Source organism: Primulina eburnea, chromosome 11 (assembly GCF_022965805.1).
Source record: "Primulina eburnea isolate SZY01 chromosome 11, ASM2296580v1, whole genome shotgun sequence".
Classification (NCBI taxonomy): Eukaryota; Viridiplantae; Streptophyta; class Magnoliopsida; order Lamiales; family Gesneriaceae; genus Primulina; species Primulina eburnea.
In genome coordinates, this window is record NC_133111.1 from 38,103,294 (window position 1) to 38,125,504 (window position 22,211).

At 34.4% G+C, this 22,211-nt stretch overlaps 4 protein-coding genes across 5 annotated transcripts; 1 reads left to right on the forward strand and 3 right to left on the reverse strand.

Moving 5' to 3' along the window:
• Positions 1-816: 816 nt before the first annotated feature.
• On the forward strand, positions 817-3,858 carry LOC140805804 (mitochondrial phosphate carrier protein 3, mitochondrial-like). The gene is made up of 6 exons (XM_073162110.1): positions 817-1,305; positions 2,178-2,539; positions 2,889-2,932; positions 3,030-3,244; positions 3,321-3,445; positions 3,596-3,858. Exons 1-6 carry the CDS (start codon positions 988-990, stop codon positions 3,636-3,638), a joined length of 1,107 nt encoding a protein of 368 aa, XP_073018211.1. The 5' UTR covers positions 817-987; the 3' UTR covers positions 3,639-3,858.
• A 532-nt stretch (positions 3,859-4,390) lies between these two features.
• Positions 4,391-8,951, reverse strand: LOC140805803 (uncharacterized). Of its 2 annotated transcripts, none has more exons than XM_073162109.1 (14): positions 8,752-8,951; positions 8,567-8,624; positions 8,274-8,411; positions 7,671-7,768; positions 7,289-7,372; positions 6,802-6,935; positions 6,523-6,595; positions 6,386-6,431; positions 6,093-6,202; positions 5,880-5,987; positions 5,689-5,748; positions 5,425-5,486; positions 5,029-5,341; positions 4,391-4,589 (listed from the first exon to the last, which is right to left on the reverse strand). In XM_073162109.1, exons 1-14 carry the CDS (start codon positions 8,830-8,832, stop codon positions 4,395-4,397), a joined length of 1,560 nt encoding a protein of 519 aa, XP_073018210.1. In that variant the 5' UTR covers positions 8,833-8,951; the 3' UTR covers positions 4,391-4,394. The 2 variants fall into 2 exon arrangements, with proteins under 2 accessions (XP_073018210.1, XP_073018209.1); XM_073162108.1 differs by having other exon boundaries at positions 8,564-8,624.
• A 1,683-nt stretch (positions 8,952-10,634) lies between these two features.
• On the reverse strand, positions 10,635-15,026 carry LOC140805805 (long chain base biosynthesis protein 2d-like). Its single transcript, XM_073162111.1, has 12 exons — positions 14,757-15,026; positions 14,614-14,679; positions 13,985-14,073; positions 13,558-13,703; positions 13,342-13,466; positions 13,170-13,263; positions 12,913-13,076; positions 12,405-12,566; positions 11,609-11,735; positions 11,331-11,497; positions 11,074-11,181; positions 10,635-10,891 (listed from the first exon to the last, which is right to left on the reverse strand). Exons 1-12 carry the CDS (start codon positions 14,880-14,882, stop codon positions 10,796-10,798), a joined length of 1,470 nt encoding a protein of 489 aa, XP_073018212.1. The 5' UTR covers positions 14,883-15,026; the 3' UTR covers positions 10,635-10,795.
• Positions 15,027-18,002: 2,976 nt separating this feature from the next.
• Positions 18,003-19,018, reverse strand: LOC140805196 (CASP-like protein 1F1). Its single transcript, XM_073161425.1, has 3 exons — positions 18,722-19,018; positions 18,489-18,612; positions 18,003-18,395 (listed from the first exon to the last, which is right to left on the reverse strand). The coding sequence occupies exons 1-3, from the start codon at positions 18,904-18,906 to the stop codon at positions 18,174-18,176; spliced, it is 531 nt and encodes a 176-aa protein (XP_073017526.1). The 5' UTR covers positions 18,907-19,018; the 3' UTR covers positions 18,003-18,173.
• Between the last annotated feature and the right edge of the window lie 3,193 nt (positions 19,019-22,211).

Consider the following 22,211-nt stretch of genomic DNA (forward strand, 5'->3'; position numbering starts at 1 on the left):
ATCTTGTAAATTATCGTTTTATGTTGTTTTCTAAGATCATTTCTTACACTGAAACCGATTAATTGACATTCTTAGACATATTTTTTCCTTCATATTTATACCATACTGATAACAATTATTTTATATTATCAAATTAGAGTTATTAAGATGATAATTTAACCTATATAAAATCTTAAGTTTATTTTATATTAATTGTATTGATTTTGTAACGAGTTTGCTCTTTCCTAAAACACCCATTTTGTCAAAAAATAAATAAATTATATTTATATTTAAATTATTAAAATATTATTTACGCCATATATTCGTATGATATGTGCGTGCAAAATGACTTCATTCTCATCGTCATCAGTTATGTTGTTAATTGTTATCACTTGGTACATTTTTTTAACAAGTGTTTTGGTTTTCAAAATAATTGATTTTTTTTTTTAAATATTATAAAATAAAAATCAATTATCAAATTTTATGAAGGAAAAACTTATCTTAATATAATTATGGTTAAAATAAAGGTTATTACGTAAATAATCATGAGTAAGTCTCTTGTGAGACGGTCTTACGAATCTTTATCTGTGAGACATGTCAACTTTATCGATAATCATAATAAAAAGTAATATTTTTTCATGAATGACCCAAATAAGAGATCTGTCTCGCAAATATGACTTGTAAAACTGTCTCACACGAATTTTTGCTTCAATTATTTAATAAATAATCAAATTAGGTTATTTCGTAAATAAATTAAAGTTTAAACTTTATTTATTCAATAAATATTTAAAATAATTAATTGTTTTTCATTATAGAAGTTATTTTCTATTGATAGAACGCGAAGGAAGGACCAATTCCAATTTCCCTTTTGAAACGCAGCCATTTCCGACCAATTCCAATTTCCTCGGACCTTCATGTCTCCTTTTTCATCGATTTCATTTCCATTCTTTCTTCTCTCCAAAATCGCAAACCAACTACCACGAATCGTTTCAGGAAAAGTTTCGAAAAATGGGCTTCCCTGAAAAGTCGTCAACGCAGTCTTTGATCCCAGGTTTCCTTTACTCTTTTTCGATTACATCGAAGAGATACGTGAATTTGGAACAGAATCTGGTGCCGTCCGGTTTCAGATATTCGTCCGGACCGTCTATTCCGACGCCGTCAATGGCTGGGATCAAGCAGAACTTTGTGATCCCGGCGCCGAAGGAGAGCAGGATAGAGTTGTTCTCGCCGGCGTATTACGCAGCTTGCACAGTCGGAGGGATCTTGAGCTGCGGCCTTACTCACATGGCTGTCACCCCTCTTGATCTTGTCAAGTGCAATATGCAGGTTATGGCATATCCATCCATAAATATATACATACACATATAATATACGTGTGTGTGTCTGATTCGAGCGTCCCCGCATCATTATGATTTTTCTAGAAATTTTGATGTTTTTATATATAACAATATTTTTTTGAAAAAGAATGATTTTTTTTTCTTCCTAAATTTTTTGACCTTCAGTTTCATCACAACGTGGAATTCCTGCGTTCCTGGCTGCTCAACTGTTCTTTCATGCTTAAGTTCAGAAAATGAGTTCTATTTATTTGAACTTTTTATAGAAACTATCAAGTAATCATTATTTGATATGATCGGGTCTCGATTTAGAGGTTTTTTTTTTTTTTTTTTTTTTATGTTTTAATGTAATCTGACAGGGTATAACTAGATCTTTTTTTTATCTGTTCATTTGCTGGAACATTACATGTTATCTAGGAAGCAATAGGGGGGGAATTTAAAAAAGAGAAAAGTATTATTATCATCATCAAATAGATTATGAGGGTGATTGTTTAAACTTCTTCAAACATTTAAATGTGATATCTGGGTTGTACTATTTAGGGTTCTGGCCTTTCTGTTTTAAAATAAGATGCTCCATCTCAATTTGAAGATTATATCTTTTTGCATTGTTGAATACAAGCCAATATTTTTGAATTAGGACAGCACAATGATCTAAATGACAATGTTCTGATTTAGGATTCAATAGATCATATTGTTATATGTTATAATGGGACGTGCATAGTTTTCTTTGGTATGGGAACTTATAATCTATAACTTTTTTTGGGAAAAAAAGGTTTGGAGCCTACTTTCATGCATAGATTCCTCTCTCGTGATTCAAAAGATTATCTTTTCTTATATGTTGAAATGTCTTCTTTTGCTCCTCAGATTGATCCTACCAAGTACAAAAGCATTTCCTCTGGTTTTGGAATTCTACTGAAGGAGCAAGGAATCAGAGGTTTTTTCAAGGGTTGGGCACCAACCCTGCTCGGGTATAGTGCCCAGGGAGCATGCAAGTTTGGTTTCTACGAATTTTTCAAGAAGTATTACTCAGATATAGCTGGTCCTGAATACGCTGCCAAGTACAAGACCTTGATCTACCTTGCGGGATCTGCATCTGCTGAAGTAATTGCTGATGTTGCTCTCTGTCCTTTCGAGGCAGTAAAAGTTCGAGTTCAAACTCAACCCGGGTTCGCTAGAGGTTTGTCTGACGGATTCCCGAAGTTTATCAGAGCTGAAGGAGCTTCAGGGTATGGCTGAGACTCAATCTTTTTTCATCCTAGTTTTCCTCTATTATTGTTGGACGAGTTTGAAGGCATAAACACTCGCCTTAGAAAGTATTCTCTTAAACGGGGGATTTTCAACTAAGGAAGAAGCAGAAGCAGCTTTGTGTTTGGAATACAGGGAAAAGAAGCCCTTTATTTCGTAAAAATAATTTGTAACAAAAGCCTAAAAACTACATTTAAAGGCTTCCAGATTTTGAATGTTTAATCGCAACCAAACACAAGTTTTTCAAGAAAGTCATCTTCTTGATACAGTTTTTCCATCCAAAGATACTCTACTAGCTGATATTACGATGAATGGTTATCTTTTCTGCAGGCTCTACAAAGGGATAGTACCACTTTGGGGACGACAGATTCCATGTAAGCCCACCTTATTAGAGTTCTTGAGGAAAAATAACTTGTTAGCCCGAGTAATTTGATTTGATTGAATAATGATCATACTCGATCAATATTGTAGATACAATGATGAAATTTTCGACGTTTGAGAATATTGTGGAGGCCATTTACAAATATTCCATTCCGACTCCGAAGGATCAGTGCAGCAAAAGCCAGCAACTGGGCATTAGTTTCGCTGGTGGGTACCTGGCCGGTGTACTGTGTGCCGTTGTTTCACACCCTGCTGATAATCTAGTGTCTTTCCTCAACAATGCCAAAGGAGCAACAGTGGGCGATGTAAGTATCGATGACAATTTAAAAATTGTGTGTTATCGACAGCTCGTCTCATTGTAGTGTTTTTCTTGTCTCCCAGGCCGTGAATAAGCTTGGTTTATGGGGTCTATGCACTCGTGGCCTCCCTTTACGTATTGTCATGGTTGGCACTCTCACTGGAGCACAATGGGGCATTTACGATGCATTCAAAGTTTTTGTTGGGCTGTAAGTTTGTGCTACCATTGATGTTACATCTTTTACAACACTAATTGGTATCAGCATATGTGTTGAAAGGTGGAGCTTCACCAAATGTAACAGAAGATTAGCTCTGATATATTTCTTTGCTAAATTTTTCACCGCCTTATGTTCTTGCAGGCCTACTACTGGCGGTGGAAGTCCTGCTCCTGCACACAAGTGAGATGAAATCAACAAAATGCTTTCTTCACTGGAGTTGCAGATGGGTTGAGATGAAGCGTCTATTCGAATCTTTTAGGAAATTTTGCAGATATGGTTGATTCATTTTGATTGTTATAATAATCGAAACGAGCTAGCTCGAATCGAACTTCAACATTTTCATATTGTGGTGACCACGAAAGTGCGAATCCTTGTGGTCAATAAAACAATACATACTTCTTTCATCATAGACAAATCTTTGTCTACTTCCAGGATATAGGTTTTAAGTTTGAACACAAGTACACAGACATGTCACCCATTATGACTCCTAAAACAAAGGCTGTATTGCTTTAAAAAAAATACTAAGCTATCAGATCTGTTGGAACAGATTTCGTGGTGCACCAAAAAACTGGGAGTTTTTTACTAGAAAAATACAAAAAGAAACAAAATAATTTAAATATTGTCAATAGAATGAGTTCCTCTGCATATATAACATATTTAAAGGGCTTTGCATAGCATACTTATACTGTCTAGGAGAAGGCCATGTTCCGCCAAAAACTGAATCGGTACTTTTGTTCAGCCGTGTGGTACCCCAAACTGCTTCCACTCCAGGATGCTATGTGGCTGCTAATAATCCACTTGGAGCGGGTTTGCACAGAGTTTGGCTTAGTTTTCTTCTCAAGAATGTTTCGAGAAAGGCTTTGCAGGTCCATTCATGGACGAACGCGCATGTGAGGTCTTGTCAAGCTCAAATTACTTTTTTCAAGTCTAGACAAAAAGTCTATGCTCGATGGGGGTATAAAGTATCAAAGATCACTCTCGCAAACACATGCCGCACTTCCGTCAAACTTCCTAATGCTAGTTCTTCATAATCGATCTTACGACCACGTTTTGACGCAAATCCTTTTTCCCTCCCACCTTTGACGCATTCAAAAATCTTGCACACCCTTAGATACAATGCCAGCGGGAAGAATACCTGTTGATAAAAGAAATGGTAAGAGGAATTTCATCAATTTCCAGAATGCTCAAAAGTGAAAAAACGAGTCAAAGAAAACAAGCGTTGGATAAATGAAAGGTGAACAGACCTACGTGATCAACTAAATAGTCCAGCGTCATGTGGTTGGTTTTCCAGGACATAGTTTCCAAGTCACATCATATGTGAATGGGTTTAAATGAGAAGTTGGAAACAGACCATAATTTAGCATTTTGCTATAATTATCTTGATTGCGAAAATTGGAATTAGTTTTTTTCCATATGCAACACATCACTTCCATAATTCAATATTGAACAGAATACCATGAACCATAAAAAAATCGTGAAAAGAAGAATTAGAGACTTCCGCTGCTGTTCAAACAAACAAACAAACAAAAATGCAATGAGCTTAGGAGGGGCCAAAGGCATATAAAAATGCTTACAAGATCCGAAAACGGAGATTTGGGATATTTAGCCATAGCCTGGGAAACAAAGTACTCATCGGTCATATTGGTCAGAGCACATCTTACAGAACCCACGAAGCCCAAAACGTCATCTAGTAGTTCCTCCGACTCGAGGTATCTAGGTTCCAGTAGTTCACGAAAGCTAATATCATGTTGTTTAGAGATACGTCTTGCTATACTTACAGCTTCCAATAAATCTCCACCATTGTGGACAGCAAGGCTAAATGCAGCTATCACCAGAGGATCTCTAGGCTGATCCGACAAAGCTTTATGAAATGCCAAGAGAGCAAACCTGACGAACTCATTATTTAAACAAGTTGAAGCAACTCAAATTTTCTTATTAAGTACAGAACTAGAAATCTTCTATATTCTTACCATAAGCTATTATGACATGGCCTGTCAGGTGCCAGAAGTTTATCAAGGTTGGAGAATAAAGACTGCAAAGTAAAAAATTTGTGAGTTGCATTTTCAAACTCATTGTACAAACAATATACACGCATATAGGCACATATGATTCTATAAGAACACAACCAACCTATACGAACATTCTCACCACCTCATGTTGGAATGAAACCATAGAAAACATCAGAATATAAGTGACTCGTCATTTTTAGATAATGAAGGCATTGAAACAATTACCAAAAGCATGTTATACCGCTTGTCACGTCTCCGGAAACCATGGTTTACAAAATATGATGCCTGCAAAATAAGGCTCCATACTCATGATTTGGATGACAGAAATTTGCAGACTGAATATGGGAAAAAATCAATATGAAGCTACTCCAACAATAGCTTTCCAAGACCCAGCACTTTTGATGTATACATAATACCTGAATAGGTAATATTATTTCTAAAAGACCAACTTTCCACAATAGTCTCAACGAGGCTTCTGCAGAGCCATATGCCATCATGTAATTGACTTCCATCAGAAGCCTTCCCTGTGTGCATGATTAACCAAAGAAATCTCAAGTATCACCATACAACACAGAGCAGTTAAAAAGGGAATATAAAAGAAGGAGAAAAGCCTTCTCAGTAGTCAATACCCTATCCAGCCGTAGAATTGAAGAAGATAATTTTTTTACAGCGAGAGCCGTCTCTCTTGAAAGTCGAAAACCCAATCTTGCAGCAATTCGAACAGCACGAAGAATACGAGCTGCAGAGATGACACAGACCTTTTAATGCCAATAAAAAGGAAGAGAATAGTTAACTTAAAACTAACAAAAATTACTTTTAATAAACATTGTTTTGACAATTTAAAACTTGTAACATAAAAACACGAAAGTATTTGGACAAATACCATAAGTACTTTATTTTAGACTTCGTAGTCAGTACTTACCACAATCCTCAGTCAAGGACAGAATGGCAGGTTTAATAGTTTGTACCTTCAATAAAGGTATGCATGTAAATAAGTAGTACAAAGTAACAGATTCGAGTAACTTAAAAGTTTACAATAGCTTAGAGATACATGCACACTTTAGCTTTCCTAATATCATTTACTCCGCCCGTGTAGTCGTACACCAACCTTTCATAAGGGTCAAACATCAGTCTGGATCAAGAAGAAACGAGATTCAGCAACTTTGAAATACAAGGATTTAAGTAATTCAAGCCAAAAATTCCTATGCAATTCCTTTCCATACCCTCCGACATATAACAAGTGAATAAATGAATAAACAAAATAGAAGAGATTTCAACAACATAAAAGCAGAAGTCATATTGAAGAAGCTATGAAACTAATAAAGCTGATTTAGCAACCCATTTATTGTAAAATCTCGCTGAAGGCAGTTTCTCCAGCGATTATAATCTTTCTCATCACAACCAACAGGTTTCTCAAGATCAAAGCTCAAGTCTCTCCCAAACCTTGTTGCACGGGTGCTAAAGCTTGAAACCTGATTCATAACCCAAAAAGATGAAATGAAAGAAGGAATTATATTATACCACTTGTGGTATCGGTAAGTAGCTATATTAATCCCTCTGTATTGAGGGTTGCACTTGAAAGTCAGATAATCCAGCAGTCCAACTCAATCATCTCAGCAATGCTAAACTAAGTGGAGGCTAGAAAAAGTTGAATATCTTTGTCATGGCATTGGAAATCATGGAGAAAAATTGAAACAAATAATACAGCTGATTCAAGCACTAGAATTAGTGAATATAAATGTGGCAGGTCCAAACATGATGAGTGCAAGACAAGTAATACAGCTACAAATCTATATATTTAAAAACTTCAACGAAGTAGACAAACCTCCACAACAGTATCGTCAACGTGCACATGACAAATTGGAAAACGTTTTCCAATCATCTCACATCGAGAAAATGTTCTCATTACCTGCAAATTAAGAATGCATCTTCCTTAGATAGTTAATTACAGAAAGTGCAGAAATGCAACTCTTGTACCATTTTTTGCCCAAGCAGACAAGCACTGTTTTCTAGGAATCTCCTTTTGACATGGTGGTGCCTCAGTGAGTGACAAAATTTTAATACCACGACAATTTGTAAAACAGGTTCTGTCATACATTATTAAAAAACAATCTTATAACATTTTCCGGACACCAACCTGTGTCAGAAAACTCCATAGCATAAAAGAATGATCACATCGAACTAAAATAATACAATATAAGGCAGACCTCTTTTAGTTCTGCAGAGGTTATTATATCAAAATCCTTCGGTATCCGTTGCAATATAAGGTCCCTCACACAGCCCCCCACAAGGTAAACTTCAAACCCTAGAAAACAGAGAGGGAAAATAATAAATTCAACTTAACATGAACAAGTAACATACACGGAAGTGCCAGCAAGTTGAACTCCATATATAGGACAACAGATATTCCGTACTTTACATTAATAAACCAACAGAAACTGGAAGAAAACCACAGAAAAAAACAGCAGAGAAGAAAATACAAAATAAAAGTTTTACTAATGTCTGACCAACAAGTTTGGTGCTTCATAAATATCAACTGGTGTCTGCATGGCTCAAGAATATATTCCTAGAAATGGGTGATGACGGGATTCGTACCCTTGATATGCAAGAGGTAGGCTCGTCTAGTCTAGTAAATATTAATGCCAATAAATAAATAAAAAGAGAAACTTCGCTGGTTTCCATTTATCATAACTGCATCACCATGGGACACTATTTCAGTTACTCCATGAGTTATACACCAACAAAAAATATAAAATAAATCAACTAAAAATGAATTGTCATTTAGAATTATTGGAAGGTACGTCAAGGACCTTTTCTTCTGAGACCATTTAGAACAACTCTCGTAGGCCTTGAAATTTTTGAAGTACTAATTCCAAGGTCTTTGGACTTAAACTTTTTCCACTGTATCGCCTCCTGATGCACATGACCACCACTCTGGCTATCAATCACTAAAAAGTTCAAAAGCAGAAAAAAAATAAAAAAATTTAGGAACAGCAACAATGGCCATACTGAATCATATAACTGATGATAAAACAAATATCAAACTTAATAAACAATTACGAATCAAATGATATCAGGAACATTAAGGTTGATTTCTCACCACCTTTTTCACTCTCTGTTTCATCGAATGCTTCAATTGTCGCCGTATATCCCACCCTTACCTTAAAGAAAGTAAAATCAACCGCAAAAAATAATTTACAAAATCTTAAAACTGAAATTTCAAAAAAAAAAAAAACACTTAGAAAATTGGCGCCACATTTTCGCAAGATGAAGGAGATGGTAGCATACCTGGAGAAAACATTGGCGGAGAGGCAAGCGGAGAGGATAATACGGGAGACGAGAAAATCCTAAGCCAGCTGAAATGGCCATTAAAGTGGCATCCAATCCCAATTTGGGGTTTATGATTTTAGAAAATTAAAAATTATTTAGGGTTTATATTCAATAAACGCATATCCGATCGCGCTTACTGCTGCTATTGAATTATCCAATTTCAGAATTAAATATTCAATGGGTTTATATAAATATATATAAACCTTAAAAAATTGAATTTGATTGATTATTATAAGGCCAAAAATTGTGTGATACGATCTTACGGATCGTATTTTGTGATACAGATCTTTTGTTTGAGTCATCCATGAAAAATATTAATTTTTATGTTTTTTTTTGTGAATATCGGTAAGGTTGACTAGTATCACATATAAAAATTTGTGAAAACGTCTCACAAAAGACCTACTTTTATTATAATAAACTAATAAATTTAATGAATTTAGAACATTTGTTTGACATGAACTTTAAGATTCTTTTAGTTTGGGTCAGAGACCATTTTTCAAATTTTGAGTTTTAACTTGTTCTTATTGGGTACTTGAAATAAAGTTTTGAGTTTAAATCAAATATTTTATGTAATTCCCTTTTTATTTGAAGTTCAAATTATTTTAAAATTTATTTTCTATAAGAACAAAGATTATTTTGATAAATAGGAAACTTGATTTTGTTGTCAGGAGAAGTCCAGTTGTTACATCCCTCTAAAATACAAGCATTTTTGGGAGCCTAGATATAAGACTTGTTATAAATTATAAATATGGATTTTTATTTATAAATATGTTTGAAGATATGGAGGAATTATTTGTCTCAAAGACGTGAATTTCCGATTTATTGTGGTACGATGGATTTGTTGTCAAGTTTATCAATGACTTAGGTGATGGTTGTAGTGTAATAAACATCAAAGTGTGTTAGGTCTGTTAAGTCAGTCCATTCTGTTATATAAAATAGATGAGATGTGTTGATGAAATATGATTATTTATTTAGTTAATTTATTAACTTCTCTTTGAATATACGTTTCAATACGATACAAATTTACAACACACACAAATCAGAACTATTTCTCTTACACGTGAAGGATCAAATGTTCTTGAAATAATTGGTAGAGATGAACAGGGAAGAGATTGAATAAAAAATAATAAAATTTAATGATTGATGAATATTTAATTGTGATCATCATATATTTGTTTAGATTTTTTCAAATTATAATTTATAAACTCTTAATTTCTTATTTAATGTTATTAAATATTGTCTTGAAATATCAATTCATGTTTTTTCCTTTTGTTTTTTAGTTTTTAAAAATATATATATGTGTCGGTCTACCCGCGGCCCAGAATAGGTTGGGTGGGTTGGAAAATTCTCAACCTCCCTACTAACGGCCCCGTCCTGTCCCGTCTACTAAACATTAGGGCCATGAAGAACCACAAACCTTTCTCGATGGAGGAACCAATAGCGGCGGTGGTGTGAAGTTGCTGCTCTCAATTTTCATCTGCTATCATATGCCATTGCCTACATAGTGCGAACCGTGTGGCTCATGTACTCGCCCGTTAATCTTCAAAGACTCTAAGATTTTAATTATTCTGAAGCGATACTTTTGTTCCTTCAAAAATTTGTAATCAATGACTTGGTGCAGTATTAATGATAATGAAAAAAATTTTTAAAAATGAAGAATTCCAAAATTATTTTATAACTAGTATTTGAAATAAGATATCTTTTTAAATAGTATTTTGCATAGCCAACAGTTATGGGAGTGAGTGAATCAAATTCCAGGCATGCAACGTCTCCGTTGTGAAAAAAGAAGTTAGATTAAACTTTGTGGGAAAGCAGGGTAATGTATTAAAAAAATACACGTATTTATGGATTCAGATATAAATAACAGATAAAAATAACGTGTTGCAGTTACACAAGAAATGCAGTATACTACTACTCACTGTACAGAAAACAAACAAAATTTCAGAAGACAACGCTGAATCTCCTTATGGAGATGAGACGATCTCCAAGAAGTCGAAAATCTTCACTCCAGCTTAATTCTGTCACCCTCCAACGGAGGTTTCGTGGGCTCAGCAGGAAAGTATTTTATGCCTACAAGGTCACCAACACTGCTGATAACCTGATACAAATTCAAAGAGAAGTTAGTTTTAACGGTGCTTCTTCATGGAAAAAAAAAAGAATTATATATGTATTGGTCTTTCGTCAACGCTATTCTCGTTTTTAGTCCTCTGCAGATAGTCCGGCCAACAATCTGGCATTTGGGCTGTTGCATTGTTGACAATAATTTGATAAGACCCTGACCTCTAAAGCGTTAACAAGGTCTTCCTTTGAATGAGCAGCAGAAATGCAAATGCGTGCACGGGCCAACAATAAAGGAGTCGCAGGAAAAGCAACTGTGACCACAGCCACCTGCATAGCATAATCACAAATTCAAGCAAACTTGAGTGAAATAGTGTGAAACAACAAAAAAAAAAAACAAAATTACGCTGGATGATGGACTGTTATTCAACTGAAAATAAACAACACGTGGGAGGGAGAGGAGAGCTTAGAAAGCTTACATTCCGTTTGAGGCACTCTCGTGAAAAAGCAGGAATTTTTGCCGGGTTATAAAGCATTATGGGCATCACGGGGGAATCATTATCCCCGAGAACTTCAAAACCCATTTTCTGCAATTCTGACCTGAAAAAGTTGCTGTTCTCACGGATATTTGCCAGTTTCCGAGCCCCTGCAAAAACAAAATGCACCAGGTCTAAGAAAAACACTTGAAAGAACATGATAGATGCCAATGACATGACACGGCATGGTTTTACAACCTAGCCAGTAAACCAAATTTCACCTCTGCTAGAACCATCTTCTCCAAGAATAACTTTAATGGAAGAAATAATTTGCTGTGCAGCTGGTGGTGATATTGATGTTGCATAAAGATGAGCAGGGCACGTGTATTTCAAGTAATCAATAAGTTCCTGAAGAAGTGTGATCATATGTTATAGTGAACCATAGTGAAAAAGTGAAGCAATATCATAGTTCTCTATGATATTATTCCAAACATATAAGAAAGGATTAGTAATTCACTCTGACAAAATCTTATCAAGCTTCTAAAAGATCTATGTAGGCAAAAGCACATTATAGTGATACATGAATTTATTTCTCTAGAGTGAACCCTACAAGGCAATTAATAGATCAATTGAAAATGAGATCTAGTTTTGACTTTTTGCTTGTACGCATTGTTCTTTTAAAAAGTAGAAAATATGAGTAATTGCTAGCAACAATGGATCAATATGAGCAGGGTGTTCGCACATAATTTAGGTGAAAGTTGTTTGTCTTTAAATTAATCCTATTTGCAGAATACAGTCAGACTAAAATTCTGTGCCACATTTTCTGTTGCCTTACTAGCGTCCATAACCCAATTTTTTTCCTCCATACACACTCCTTCCAAAGTCATGTAAGTAAAAAAGGTCATTTGTGCAAATTAAATATAAATCATGCATAAAAATAGAAACTTCCAAGTAAAATAAAATGAATAAAAGTTTTCCTAATATTAATTCACACAATTTATCAGTGTGATATTCCTTTTGCCTGTTGATAAAGGCATATTTACAACCACATACCAAAACAGTACTCGTGATACAAACCTTAGATCCCGCTATATAACCACCACATGACCCAAATGATTTTGTGAAAGTTCCCATCATAATGTCCACATCGGCCGTATCAACTCCCAATAGTTCACAGACACCCCTCCCAGTTTTCCCAACAGCACCAATGCTGTGAGCCTCATCCAGATAAACATATGCCTGTCGTGAAAGGAAAAATTAGTCGGCACAAGACAGGAAATACTGAAAAACATAAAACTTAGTTGCATAAGTTGGCACTTCGCATCATAACTCATATCTTCAAAGTCCCTTTCTTTCTTTTCTATTCTTCTTTTTTGGAAAGAAAATAGGAACAAACCTGACAAGTTATACAAGGTCAGATTTTTCATAAATAGGCTAATTCAAAACCATATGCCTGCCAAACAACTATCAATCATCAGGACTAGCGTATGCAAAATTTATTTATCACTTCCATGCAAGTTACAAAATATAAAAGAAGAATAAGATAAGAAAGAATATGGGAGATAATATATAGCATGGAATCTACCTTGTACTTCTTACATGTGGAAACAATTTCGGGGAGCTTGCACAGTTCCCCTTCCATGCTGTAGATTCCCTCCACCACAACAATTATCTTTTTCCAAGGTCTGTGTGTTCTGGGCTGTCCCTCTGCAATTTGTTCCCTCAAAACCTTCTCCAAATGAGATGGAGCTACAGAAAAAAATAACATTAAACTGTTTAAGATAACTGTTTCATCATTTATCATGATATTTAGCTCCACAAGAGAAGAAAATTTTAGCTAACTGTTATGCTGAAAGACTCGAACAGTTGCCCCAGATCCCCGAGCGCCGTTAACTATAGAGTTATGGTTCAATGAATCACTGATGATCAAACCTCCCTGCAAACAACTGATACTCAGAACAACACACGATTGAAAAGGAACAAAGTCAATATCAGTCACGTCAACTGCCGATACCTTCCCAATTAAAACAGGAAGAATGGCAGAATTTGTCACATAACCCATGCCAAAAACTATGGCAGCTGGCTTTCCTACGAAATTTGCTACACAATCCTCCAATTCAATATGCAATTTGGTTGTACCTGGTTACAAAGTTTCTCAAATCTAGAGTCAAACTTTGCAGCAGGACATGTCCAAGAAAAGGGGATAGGTATCACCAACAAACACATTTACCTCCATCAGCCCGGGTACTACAGGTGCTCGGGAAAAAAAAATTCAAGGACTCAATTACCCGAGGTGTGCAGTATTCATCTGCTGCAGCAAACCCCAGATAGTTATACGAACCCAAGTTGAGGCACCTAGTAACTCTTGTAGTTCGCCTACATTGAATACCATTAAGTGAGGGTGATATTTCCAATTACAGAGGCTCTAAAGTTGAGAAACGTTGTTTCTGAAATAGAAATGGCATATGCTTTAGTCTGATGCAAACAGCATGCACGGTCATTCAAAACCCGAAGCTAAAGTGTTGGGATTCAAAGGACCTATTATTTACTTTCCCCAGAATTAACGCCGACTAATCATGTCATCAAAATATCAGGAAAATATAAATTCACAAAATACCACGTCTGATTTTAATGATTTTAATGACGCAGACACTTACTGCAGAGTTTTGTTATTGTCCTTGGAGACACGCTCCACCACATCAAACCAAGCATCAGGAGGACTTGATATTGGTCTGTTAAAGCAATCCTGCATCAATTATCATGTGAGCCTCATATTTTTTATTGGAAAAGAAGAGGAATTTCACAACTCCCAAAATGATTAATCTTGTTGTTTGGTCATACTTGAGTTGAGAAAGATGGAACTATGTTCTTGATCATCAGTCTGACTCTGCAAATTTTTATAACTTTTGCTAGCCCTTGCTATAGCTCTTTGCTATTTTCCCAAAGAAAACAATCTAAGTACTAGAGGGGTAAGGATTAAAATACGTTTCCGTTCTACCGCTTTCATTTTTACAGCAGGCTCTTTCATCAACACGAATTGGAGGCTTGGAGCGCCATAAAACAATTTTAAGATAAAGGAGAGAATAACCAGTCCTTAATTTGCTACTGCTAAAATAGAGATGAAACACACGAGAGAAAGTATCACTGGCAATTCAGGAACCCCGCCAATAAAAAAAACACGATTTAAACACAGATCAGAACAAACCTAACCGAAATAGAGCTAAATATTCCAACTATAAAGGAAAACAAACTTCAGATAAAGAAGCTAAAATTTCGAAAAACAAACCTGAATCCGTAAATACAGCCGCCGAATGTAGAAATCCTCAAGCCCCAAACATATTGGAGCATAACCCTTCCATAACAACGAAAAAAATGATTTCATAATACAACTCAACGACTAGCATACACGTTCGTAAGAAAGCAGGTTACCTGAAGGCTGCTGTGAGACAATCGATCGACAATCTTCCGAAAAAAATCGCGGAACTGTCCGAAAGCGAAGAGGAGGCCGTAGCTAAAATAGGTGGTCAAAGCGGTGACGTACGGGATGGTGATCATCTTCGAATCGACGGCGGCGATCGGGGATGGAAGCCTCCTCCGCTGAGATCCGCAGGGAGAGAGAAACGATGATGAGAGAGAGAGTGGTCCGAGAGGGGAATGGGTCTCAAGATTTACCAGTCACGTCTATGTTCCACTTGTACACAATCTGCGCTGGACTGTAGGATACCTAATTAAATGGATTTGTTGGATATGAAAATTCCATCTTGTTTAATATTTTTAATCAAAATGGATTTAAAAAAAATACCCATTGCATAAAATATATACTTTTATACATTGTCGACCGTAAAAAACCAAAAATTTGTGTAAGACGGTCTCACGAGTCGTATTTTGTTAGACAGATATCTTATTTGGGTCATCTATGAAAAAATATTAATTTTTATATTAAGAATATTACTTTTATTTTGAATATCGATAGAGTTGACTCGTCTCACAGATAAAGATTCGTGAGATCGTCTCACACCGTCAAAATTTGAAAATCAGATTTATTAAATTTCGATATTTTCGATTCGATACTCAAGTTTTTGAATTAAGGTAAAATTTGGGATGAAATTATGAAAGATAATTTTATTGATTATGAAATGACATTACATAAGGGATTTTCGATAATTGTGGAATGATCTAATGTCAAGAATAACGCGATTTTGTATCAAAATTAAGAGAGACACAACATCTATAAATAAGGCTCCAAACCAAAATCACACCACAACTTTCGAAGTTTTCAAGCACAACATATACGTATTTTCGAGCAAAGTAGCGACATAGAGTAGGCGAAGCGTTGCAAAGTTTTTTTCAAGTTCGAGTTTCAATTAGCAATCTATTATAAGAAAAATATGAAAATGGACTTACGTTTCAAATTAAAAATATATATATATGTTAATTTGATCAAGCATGTATCTTCTTCTATGTCTTGTCTGATATTTTTTCCCGTGACTGGTATGATTCAAGATTGATAAGGAAAAAGAATTAAGAAATATGTTATGATATGACTCTTATAAAATGAGTATAAAACCATTATATGGTCCCCAAGACTCTTGATATAAAATCATTATATGGTATTGTTCTTTAGATGAATATTAATTAGAGATTTGTTAGTAAGTCATGAGAAATAAGATGAAATATCAGTGTTATATGATAATATTTTGTATACGATATGTTCCGTCATGGTTTGTTATTCTTTTTCATTTATGGTAATTTTCGAATTACTTATAAGTTATTGTAAGGTTCAAATGCGATAACGTAATCCAAATGTAAGCAAATCTAGGAAAAAAATACCTAATTAAATTATTTTAATTGCATTAATTAAATTTTGTAGTCATGTTTACATGTTTAAAATATGATTTTCTATTAGAATGTATAGATCATTGATTTTCTATTAATTAAATTTTGTAGTCATGTTTACATGTTTAAATTTGACTCCTTCAAATTTTTAACAGATCGGGCCTCGAGTCAACTCATTGTCATCCATAATCGAGATATTAGATAAAATTGACTTTAAGAGCAAAACATATAACCTAAGAAAACTATTTAAGTGTGTTACAAATTAATTTAACATATGCAAGTTTAAATGTTTAAGTAATAAACAATTGTCAAGAAACACAAAAAACTACTAGTATAAGTTGGGGTGGTTTCAGTTAGGGTAATTTGGGTCCTAATCCGACCCAACCTGAATCAATCAGGCAGGAAAAAAAAGTAGTCTAGGTAATTTTTTGTGTCGGTTAGAACCCAAACCCGATATGTTGGATTGGGTACTGCGTAGTTCGGGCACTCGGTTTATTTTAAAATTTTATTTTTGATTTTAATGTATAGATAATTTTATGAATTTAATAAAATAAAAATGTGTATTTTTAGTTATATGTTAGTTGATGATGATAATATCCTAATATTTTTTTTATTTTTATTTTTAGTTAGTATATATTTTAATTAAGTAGAAATTATAAATTTAATATGATACATCTTTATTTAAAAATGGATAGTACCCAACCCGAACACGAAATAACTGGGTGCTTTATTATTTCAGGTTCCAGTTTGGGTATAAAAATATAAACTCGAAACCCAAATAAACCGGGTCAGTGCCCACCCTTACGTATTAAGTAAAAAAATCATATTCATTTAATGGAAATTTCATAGATTTAGATATACTTTTTAAACATTTGTATAAAAAAAAATCCACACAATCAAATTTGAATATAATGGAAATTTCATAAAATTCTACGAGAATAAAGGTATTTACAATGTCTGTGATATTTAATTACCGATTTGTAACGTCGTTGCCTTTAAAAATTGCACTTTTGAAATTAATATTGCGGTTAATTTTATTGTATTGTATTTTGTTCCATTTAAAAAATAATAATAACGCTGTAGAGAAGTATTTTTAGGGAATTTTTTATATATTTTATTGTATTATATTCAGATGATGTGAAATAATCTCAAACCTACTCTATTTATTTCTTTTCTATATTAAATAAAGATAAGAATCAAAGAAATAAACTTCATACATTGAAAATTTAATTCCAAAAATTCTTACGTTAAAATGATCAATTTTATAATGTTATATATCAAATAGTAAGAAAAATGTAAAATCAAGGAAAAAACTTGTGTAGACGGTCTCACGGGTCGTAATTGTGAGACAGATCTCTTATTTGGGTCACCCATGAAAAATTATTACTTTTTATGCTAAGAGTAATACTTTTTTATTGTGAATATGGGTAGGTTCTCACAAATTATGATCCGTGAGACGATTTCACACGAGACTCACTCTAAAATCAAGGTCATTGAAAAGCTATTATAAATTCGTTTTGTTTAATTATTATTTAAATGGATTACATAGTAATTATTATTAAATAAATAAAGTAGATATCTTGTGAGATGATCTCACATATTTTTAGTAATAAGACTTGTTGATTTGATCCATAATTATCATGAAAATAATACTTTTGGCACAAAAAGTTATATTTTTTCATGAATTAAGTTAGATTAGATATCTGTTTCACACAATTGATACGTGAAACGACCTCACGAAATTTTTTGTAAGATAATTAATCCCTTCCAAATATTATATATCTATTGAAATAATATAAATTAAGTACTTATGACTAATATTTTTAAGTTTAAAATTAAACCTTTAAATGTTTGCATCCTATAAGTTGTAAAAGAAAAACCCTCAACTCTATTACACGATCTTGTGTGCACAACAAACACAACCAGACATACCACGCCTCCGCCACTTCAAGTTCCATGAAAGAGGAGGAAAAAACCCAGATTCTGTGTGTGTTTCATCTCCTTGTCCGATCAAACTTGTATCTGGCGCGATTTTTTGGCAGAAATTATAGTAAGAACCATGTAGAAGACGACGCTGAAATAAGAAAGCGTGGTCGCCGCCGCGCCTCTGTTGCAAAACGGAGGAAAGTGGTCGCACAATGGTAGCCAGCCCGCTTCACTGACTCCGTATTTCCCAACGAAACCGATCGCCGTGGCCGCCGCGCACCCGGCCATCAATAAAACAGTGATAATCTGTCAAAAAATTTACACCAAATTTAACCGGTTAGTGCTAGCTAGTGGGATCTTTGTGGGTTATTTTCGCAAGATAACTAGTTGTTTACTCACCAGATCGTGAACAAACATGGCAAAGTAATTCGTCGGATTTATCTCTGTGTAGCCGAAGAAGAAAGCAAGAAAGAGAGAGACAACGGAGAAGGCGCACGCTATGATATTCGCGTACGCAAAGAACCTGAAAATAATCAACCAAAATACCATTAAAAATATTCTGTAAATCGAAAATCCCAAAAACGTAAAATTTCGGGGGCAAACAAAAAAGATTCCCTTAAACAAGATCTTACTTGAAAGCGGAAGAGTAGCTGTAACTGGCACTGACCCAGATACCGTAAACCAAAGCATTTTGCTTGTTTGTGAGCATCATCCATGCAGCGGCCAAGGACGCTGCAAAAGACAGAATTCTGAGGGTAATCTGTGTCAAAAAGAAGATTTTGTGGGTTTTCAGAGGTGCGCTAACAACTCCTGCCATTACTTATGACGGTTTCCTGAATTTTTCGTGGTTTGGGAGCAAGAAATTGGGAAGCGGGCGATACAGGAACTGATAATGGCGGATGGTTTGAGGTATTTATATCGGCAAGAGGGTTGAATATTGTTCAAGATAGAGAAAAAAGGGCGGTTTTGGAATCGCTGGCAGAACCAGCAAGATAGTAGAGGGATTAATGGAGAGATTTACTCATAATTTAGAACAGTTCCCATAAAAAGAATAGGATTTATTTCTGTTTGGTGAATATAATTTGGAAAGACAAAAACTCGTGTGAGACGATCTCATGGATTGTATTTGTGAGACGGATATCTTATTTGGGTCACCCATGAAAAAATATTACTTTTTATGCTAAGAGTATTACTTTTTATTGTGAATATGGATAGGGTTGACCCGTCTCACAGATTATGATCCGTGAGACGGTCTCACATAAGACTCACTCATTTGGAAATATGACTTTATTTTGTTCGGAAACATTGAATGTCAACTAATTAGATTTTAATTTGAATAATTCGGGTTGAAATCGAATATTTTATTTCAACTTTTACGTGTTTAAAGAAGCTGATTATCAAGCAAACTAATTAAATTAAATTATACATATTTTATCAAGTTTAAAAGTATAATTGACAAAAATTAAATAATAAGTTATTCAAAGTTATTTTGAATTTAAATGAAATTTATATCATTTGTTAAGTTTAAAAGTATTATAAGCGATAATTATTTATACTATAATTAAGTTACTCAAATTTCTTTTGAATTTGAGTGTTAGCATAATAATTTTGGAAAAAGGTATAAGATATATACTGATAAATATTATTTCGAAAATAAGAATAATATCAATAGTCATAGATTAAGCAAGCGTAATTGAGATATAAAGCTTTTTTTTTTTTAATGACACCGTTATTTTTGGTGCGCATTAAATAAACCTTGAACTAAACAGATAAATTGTATTGAGCAAACTTTGTTTAACCAAGTTATCCTCTGTTTCGAATTCAACCGATCAAAATATATGGAGTATAATATAATCCGTTAATCGTGATTTATTACACAGCAATGATTCATTTTATAATACTTAGTTTCCCATACGAAAAATATATATTTACTCTTCAATTACAAATGCTGGATATATCCTTATAAAATATGCAATTTGTTATGTATAACTAAGTTAAGTTACTAACTATCACAAATATAAATAATCATCCTTGTGAAAAAGATTATGATACCCCATTAATCCGACTCGACCCGAGTTATAGTATGCCCAACCTCAGTCATCAGATGCCCGAACCCCCTTTCACTAAGATTATGGCCGGGCCTAAGGCTAATCCAACATGCCCAGAGTACTAAATGCCAACACCTTAAATGGAATTCGAGTTACCTCATCACAGAGAAGAGTCACTCAACCAGACATTGTCCGAGCAGCCGAACTGAAGCTACATCGACAATGGCGGTTTATTCCTTCCTACCCCTGCAGGCAGTGCCTGCAGAGGTACATCCAAGGGTCAGAATTTTTTCTGGCCCAATATTTATTTTTTTTAAAAAAAAATTTCCCCATGAGATTGAATCTCAGCCATTGATCCTGGGTGTGGGCACTGCCCCCACACCCAGTATCGAACTTACCGACAATGGCTGTAAATAAAGTTTTTTCAAATAAAACTCTTGTATAAATTTTTTGCAATAAGGGGAGAATCCTGAGAGAAAAGGGATATACTTTTCAAATTCATAATTTGCCAAATGTAAGATCTGATCATGACGAATTTGGAATTTCTGGGAATTTTCCTTACTAAAGTTCTCTCCATATAGGAGACTTGCCTTCCTAGAGTCCTTGGCATACAAAGTGCTTCACCTTAGCCCTATAATACCAGGTAGTCTCTACAACTTTATATACTCAATCATTGCTTACACAATTAGCACTACTTTATTTTTGCACGATTAAGTTTGCTCATGTACTGACTAAGTACCTGAGCGGCTACGACAGAAAAACTTTCGGTGCCTTCTAACATTTGTTCATCCATGCATGATTCAGCTCCGTCTTTTATGGATCAGAGAGTCTTGCTTGGATCATTCTGTATTAACCAGAAATCAAGAGTAATTTTTTATCATCTGATCAAACGAGCTATATGGATCGACAATGACAACCAACATCTTTCATCATAGCATAACAATTATATTAATACTCCCGTGAAATCACTTCACAAGTTAAAATTTTGAAGCCCTTAGGATTATCCTTGACTTTTGTTAATTCGAAAAATTGACTTTTGTTAACATTCGAAAAATTATTATTACATTTAACGACGCATAGTTGTCCATGACTGAAACCAGATTTCATGAGAAAAAAGGCCTACACGAGATAATGATTATCCTTGGCTTTTGTTAATTGGCATTGCATACGAAACAATAAGTTGAAATTGTCTTCATTACAACTTGAAAATAAGTTTTTGACCAGAAAGGGTTAATGATATTTTTGGAATATGCATTATATGACTCGCATTACTCCCGATGAGAATTTGTCCTTCCAAAACGTGGTTTTCAAGACTCATTATAACCAATCTAATTCCATTGCATAATCCAAATGAATGATCTATGTTCGATAACAACATAATCGGAGTTCCAACCTTCAAATTTAGCCCGTGATTCAAAGCTCCAGAACATTTAATTCCATTTAAGAATTCAGGTGTACGTATTTCGTGCAATAGTTCAACATTTTTATCTGAATGACACACTGAATCTGGACTTAAATACAATCTTCCCACTGAAATGTTTAACGATGTCATGTATTCATTTATGGACTGAACAATATTGAGAGTCGGTGCTAATATAGCTCTCGGTTGGAAGTATGTTGTATCATTTACCATACTACCAAACAACATATATGTACTATCTACAATTGTTGAAATAAGATCTTCGCAATCTTTTAACAACATTTCATTTAGTATATCAATGCTCGCATAGCCATCGTTTGGTTCTTTAATTTTTCCGTCTCTTGTATCTGCAATTCGATCCGAAAATCTTTTAATTTATCACTTTTTCCATCTGAAGCACAATTCTTAAGTCGTATATTCTCAGTCAATTTCAAAACTATGCAGTGTCTCCACAGATACGACGAATTAATAGTGGCATGAACAATATTCCGAATACAATTGTTTTGACTCCAAAAAGGAGATAAAAGATTTGCAAGTCTCATTAAGTTGCGCATGCTTATGTCAAGTGATTCAAAACAAAACATATAAATTGTTGGAGCTTTATCCCATAAGAGAAGTTTGGATTTCACAATAAATTTCGTGAGATGACTTATT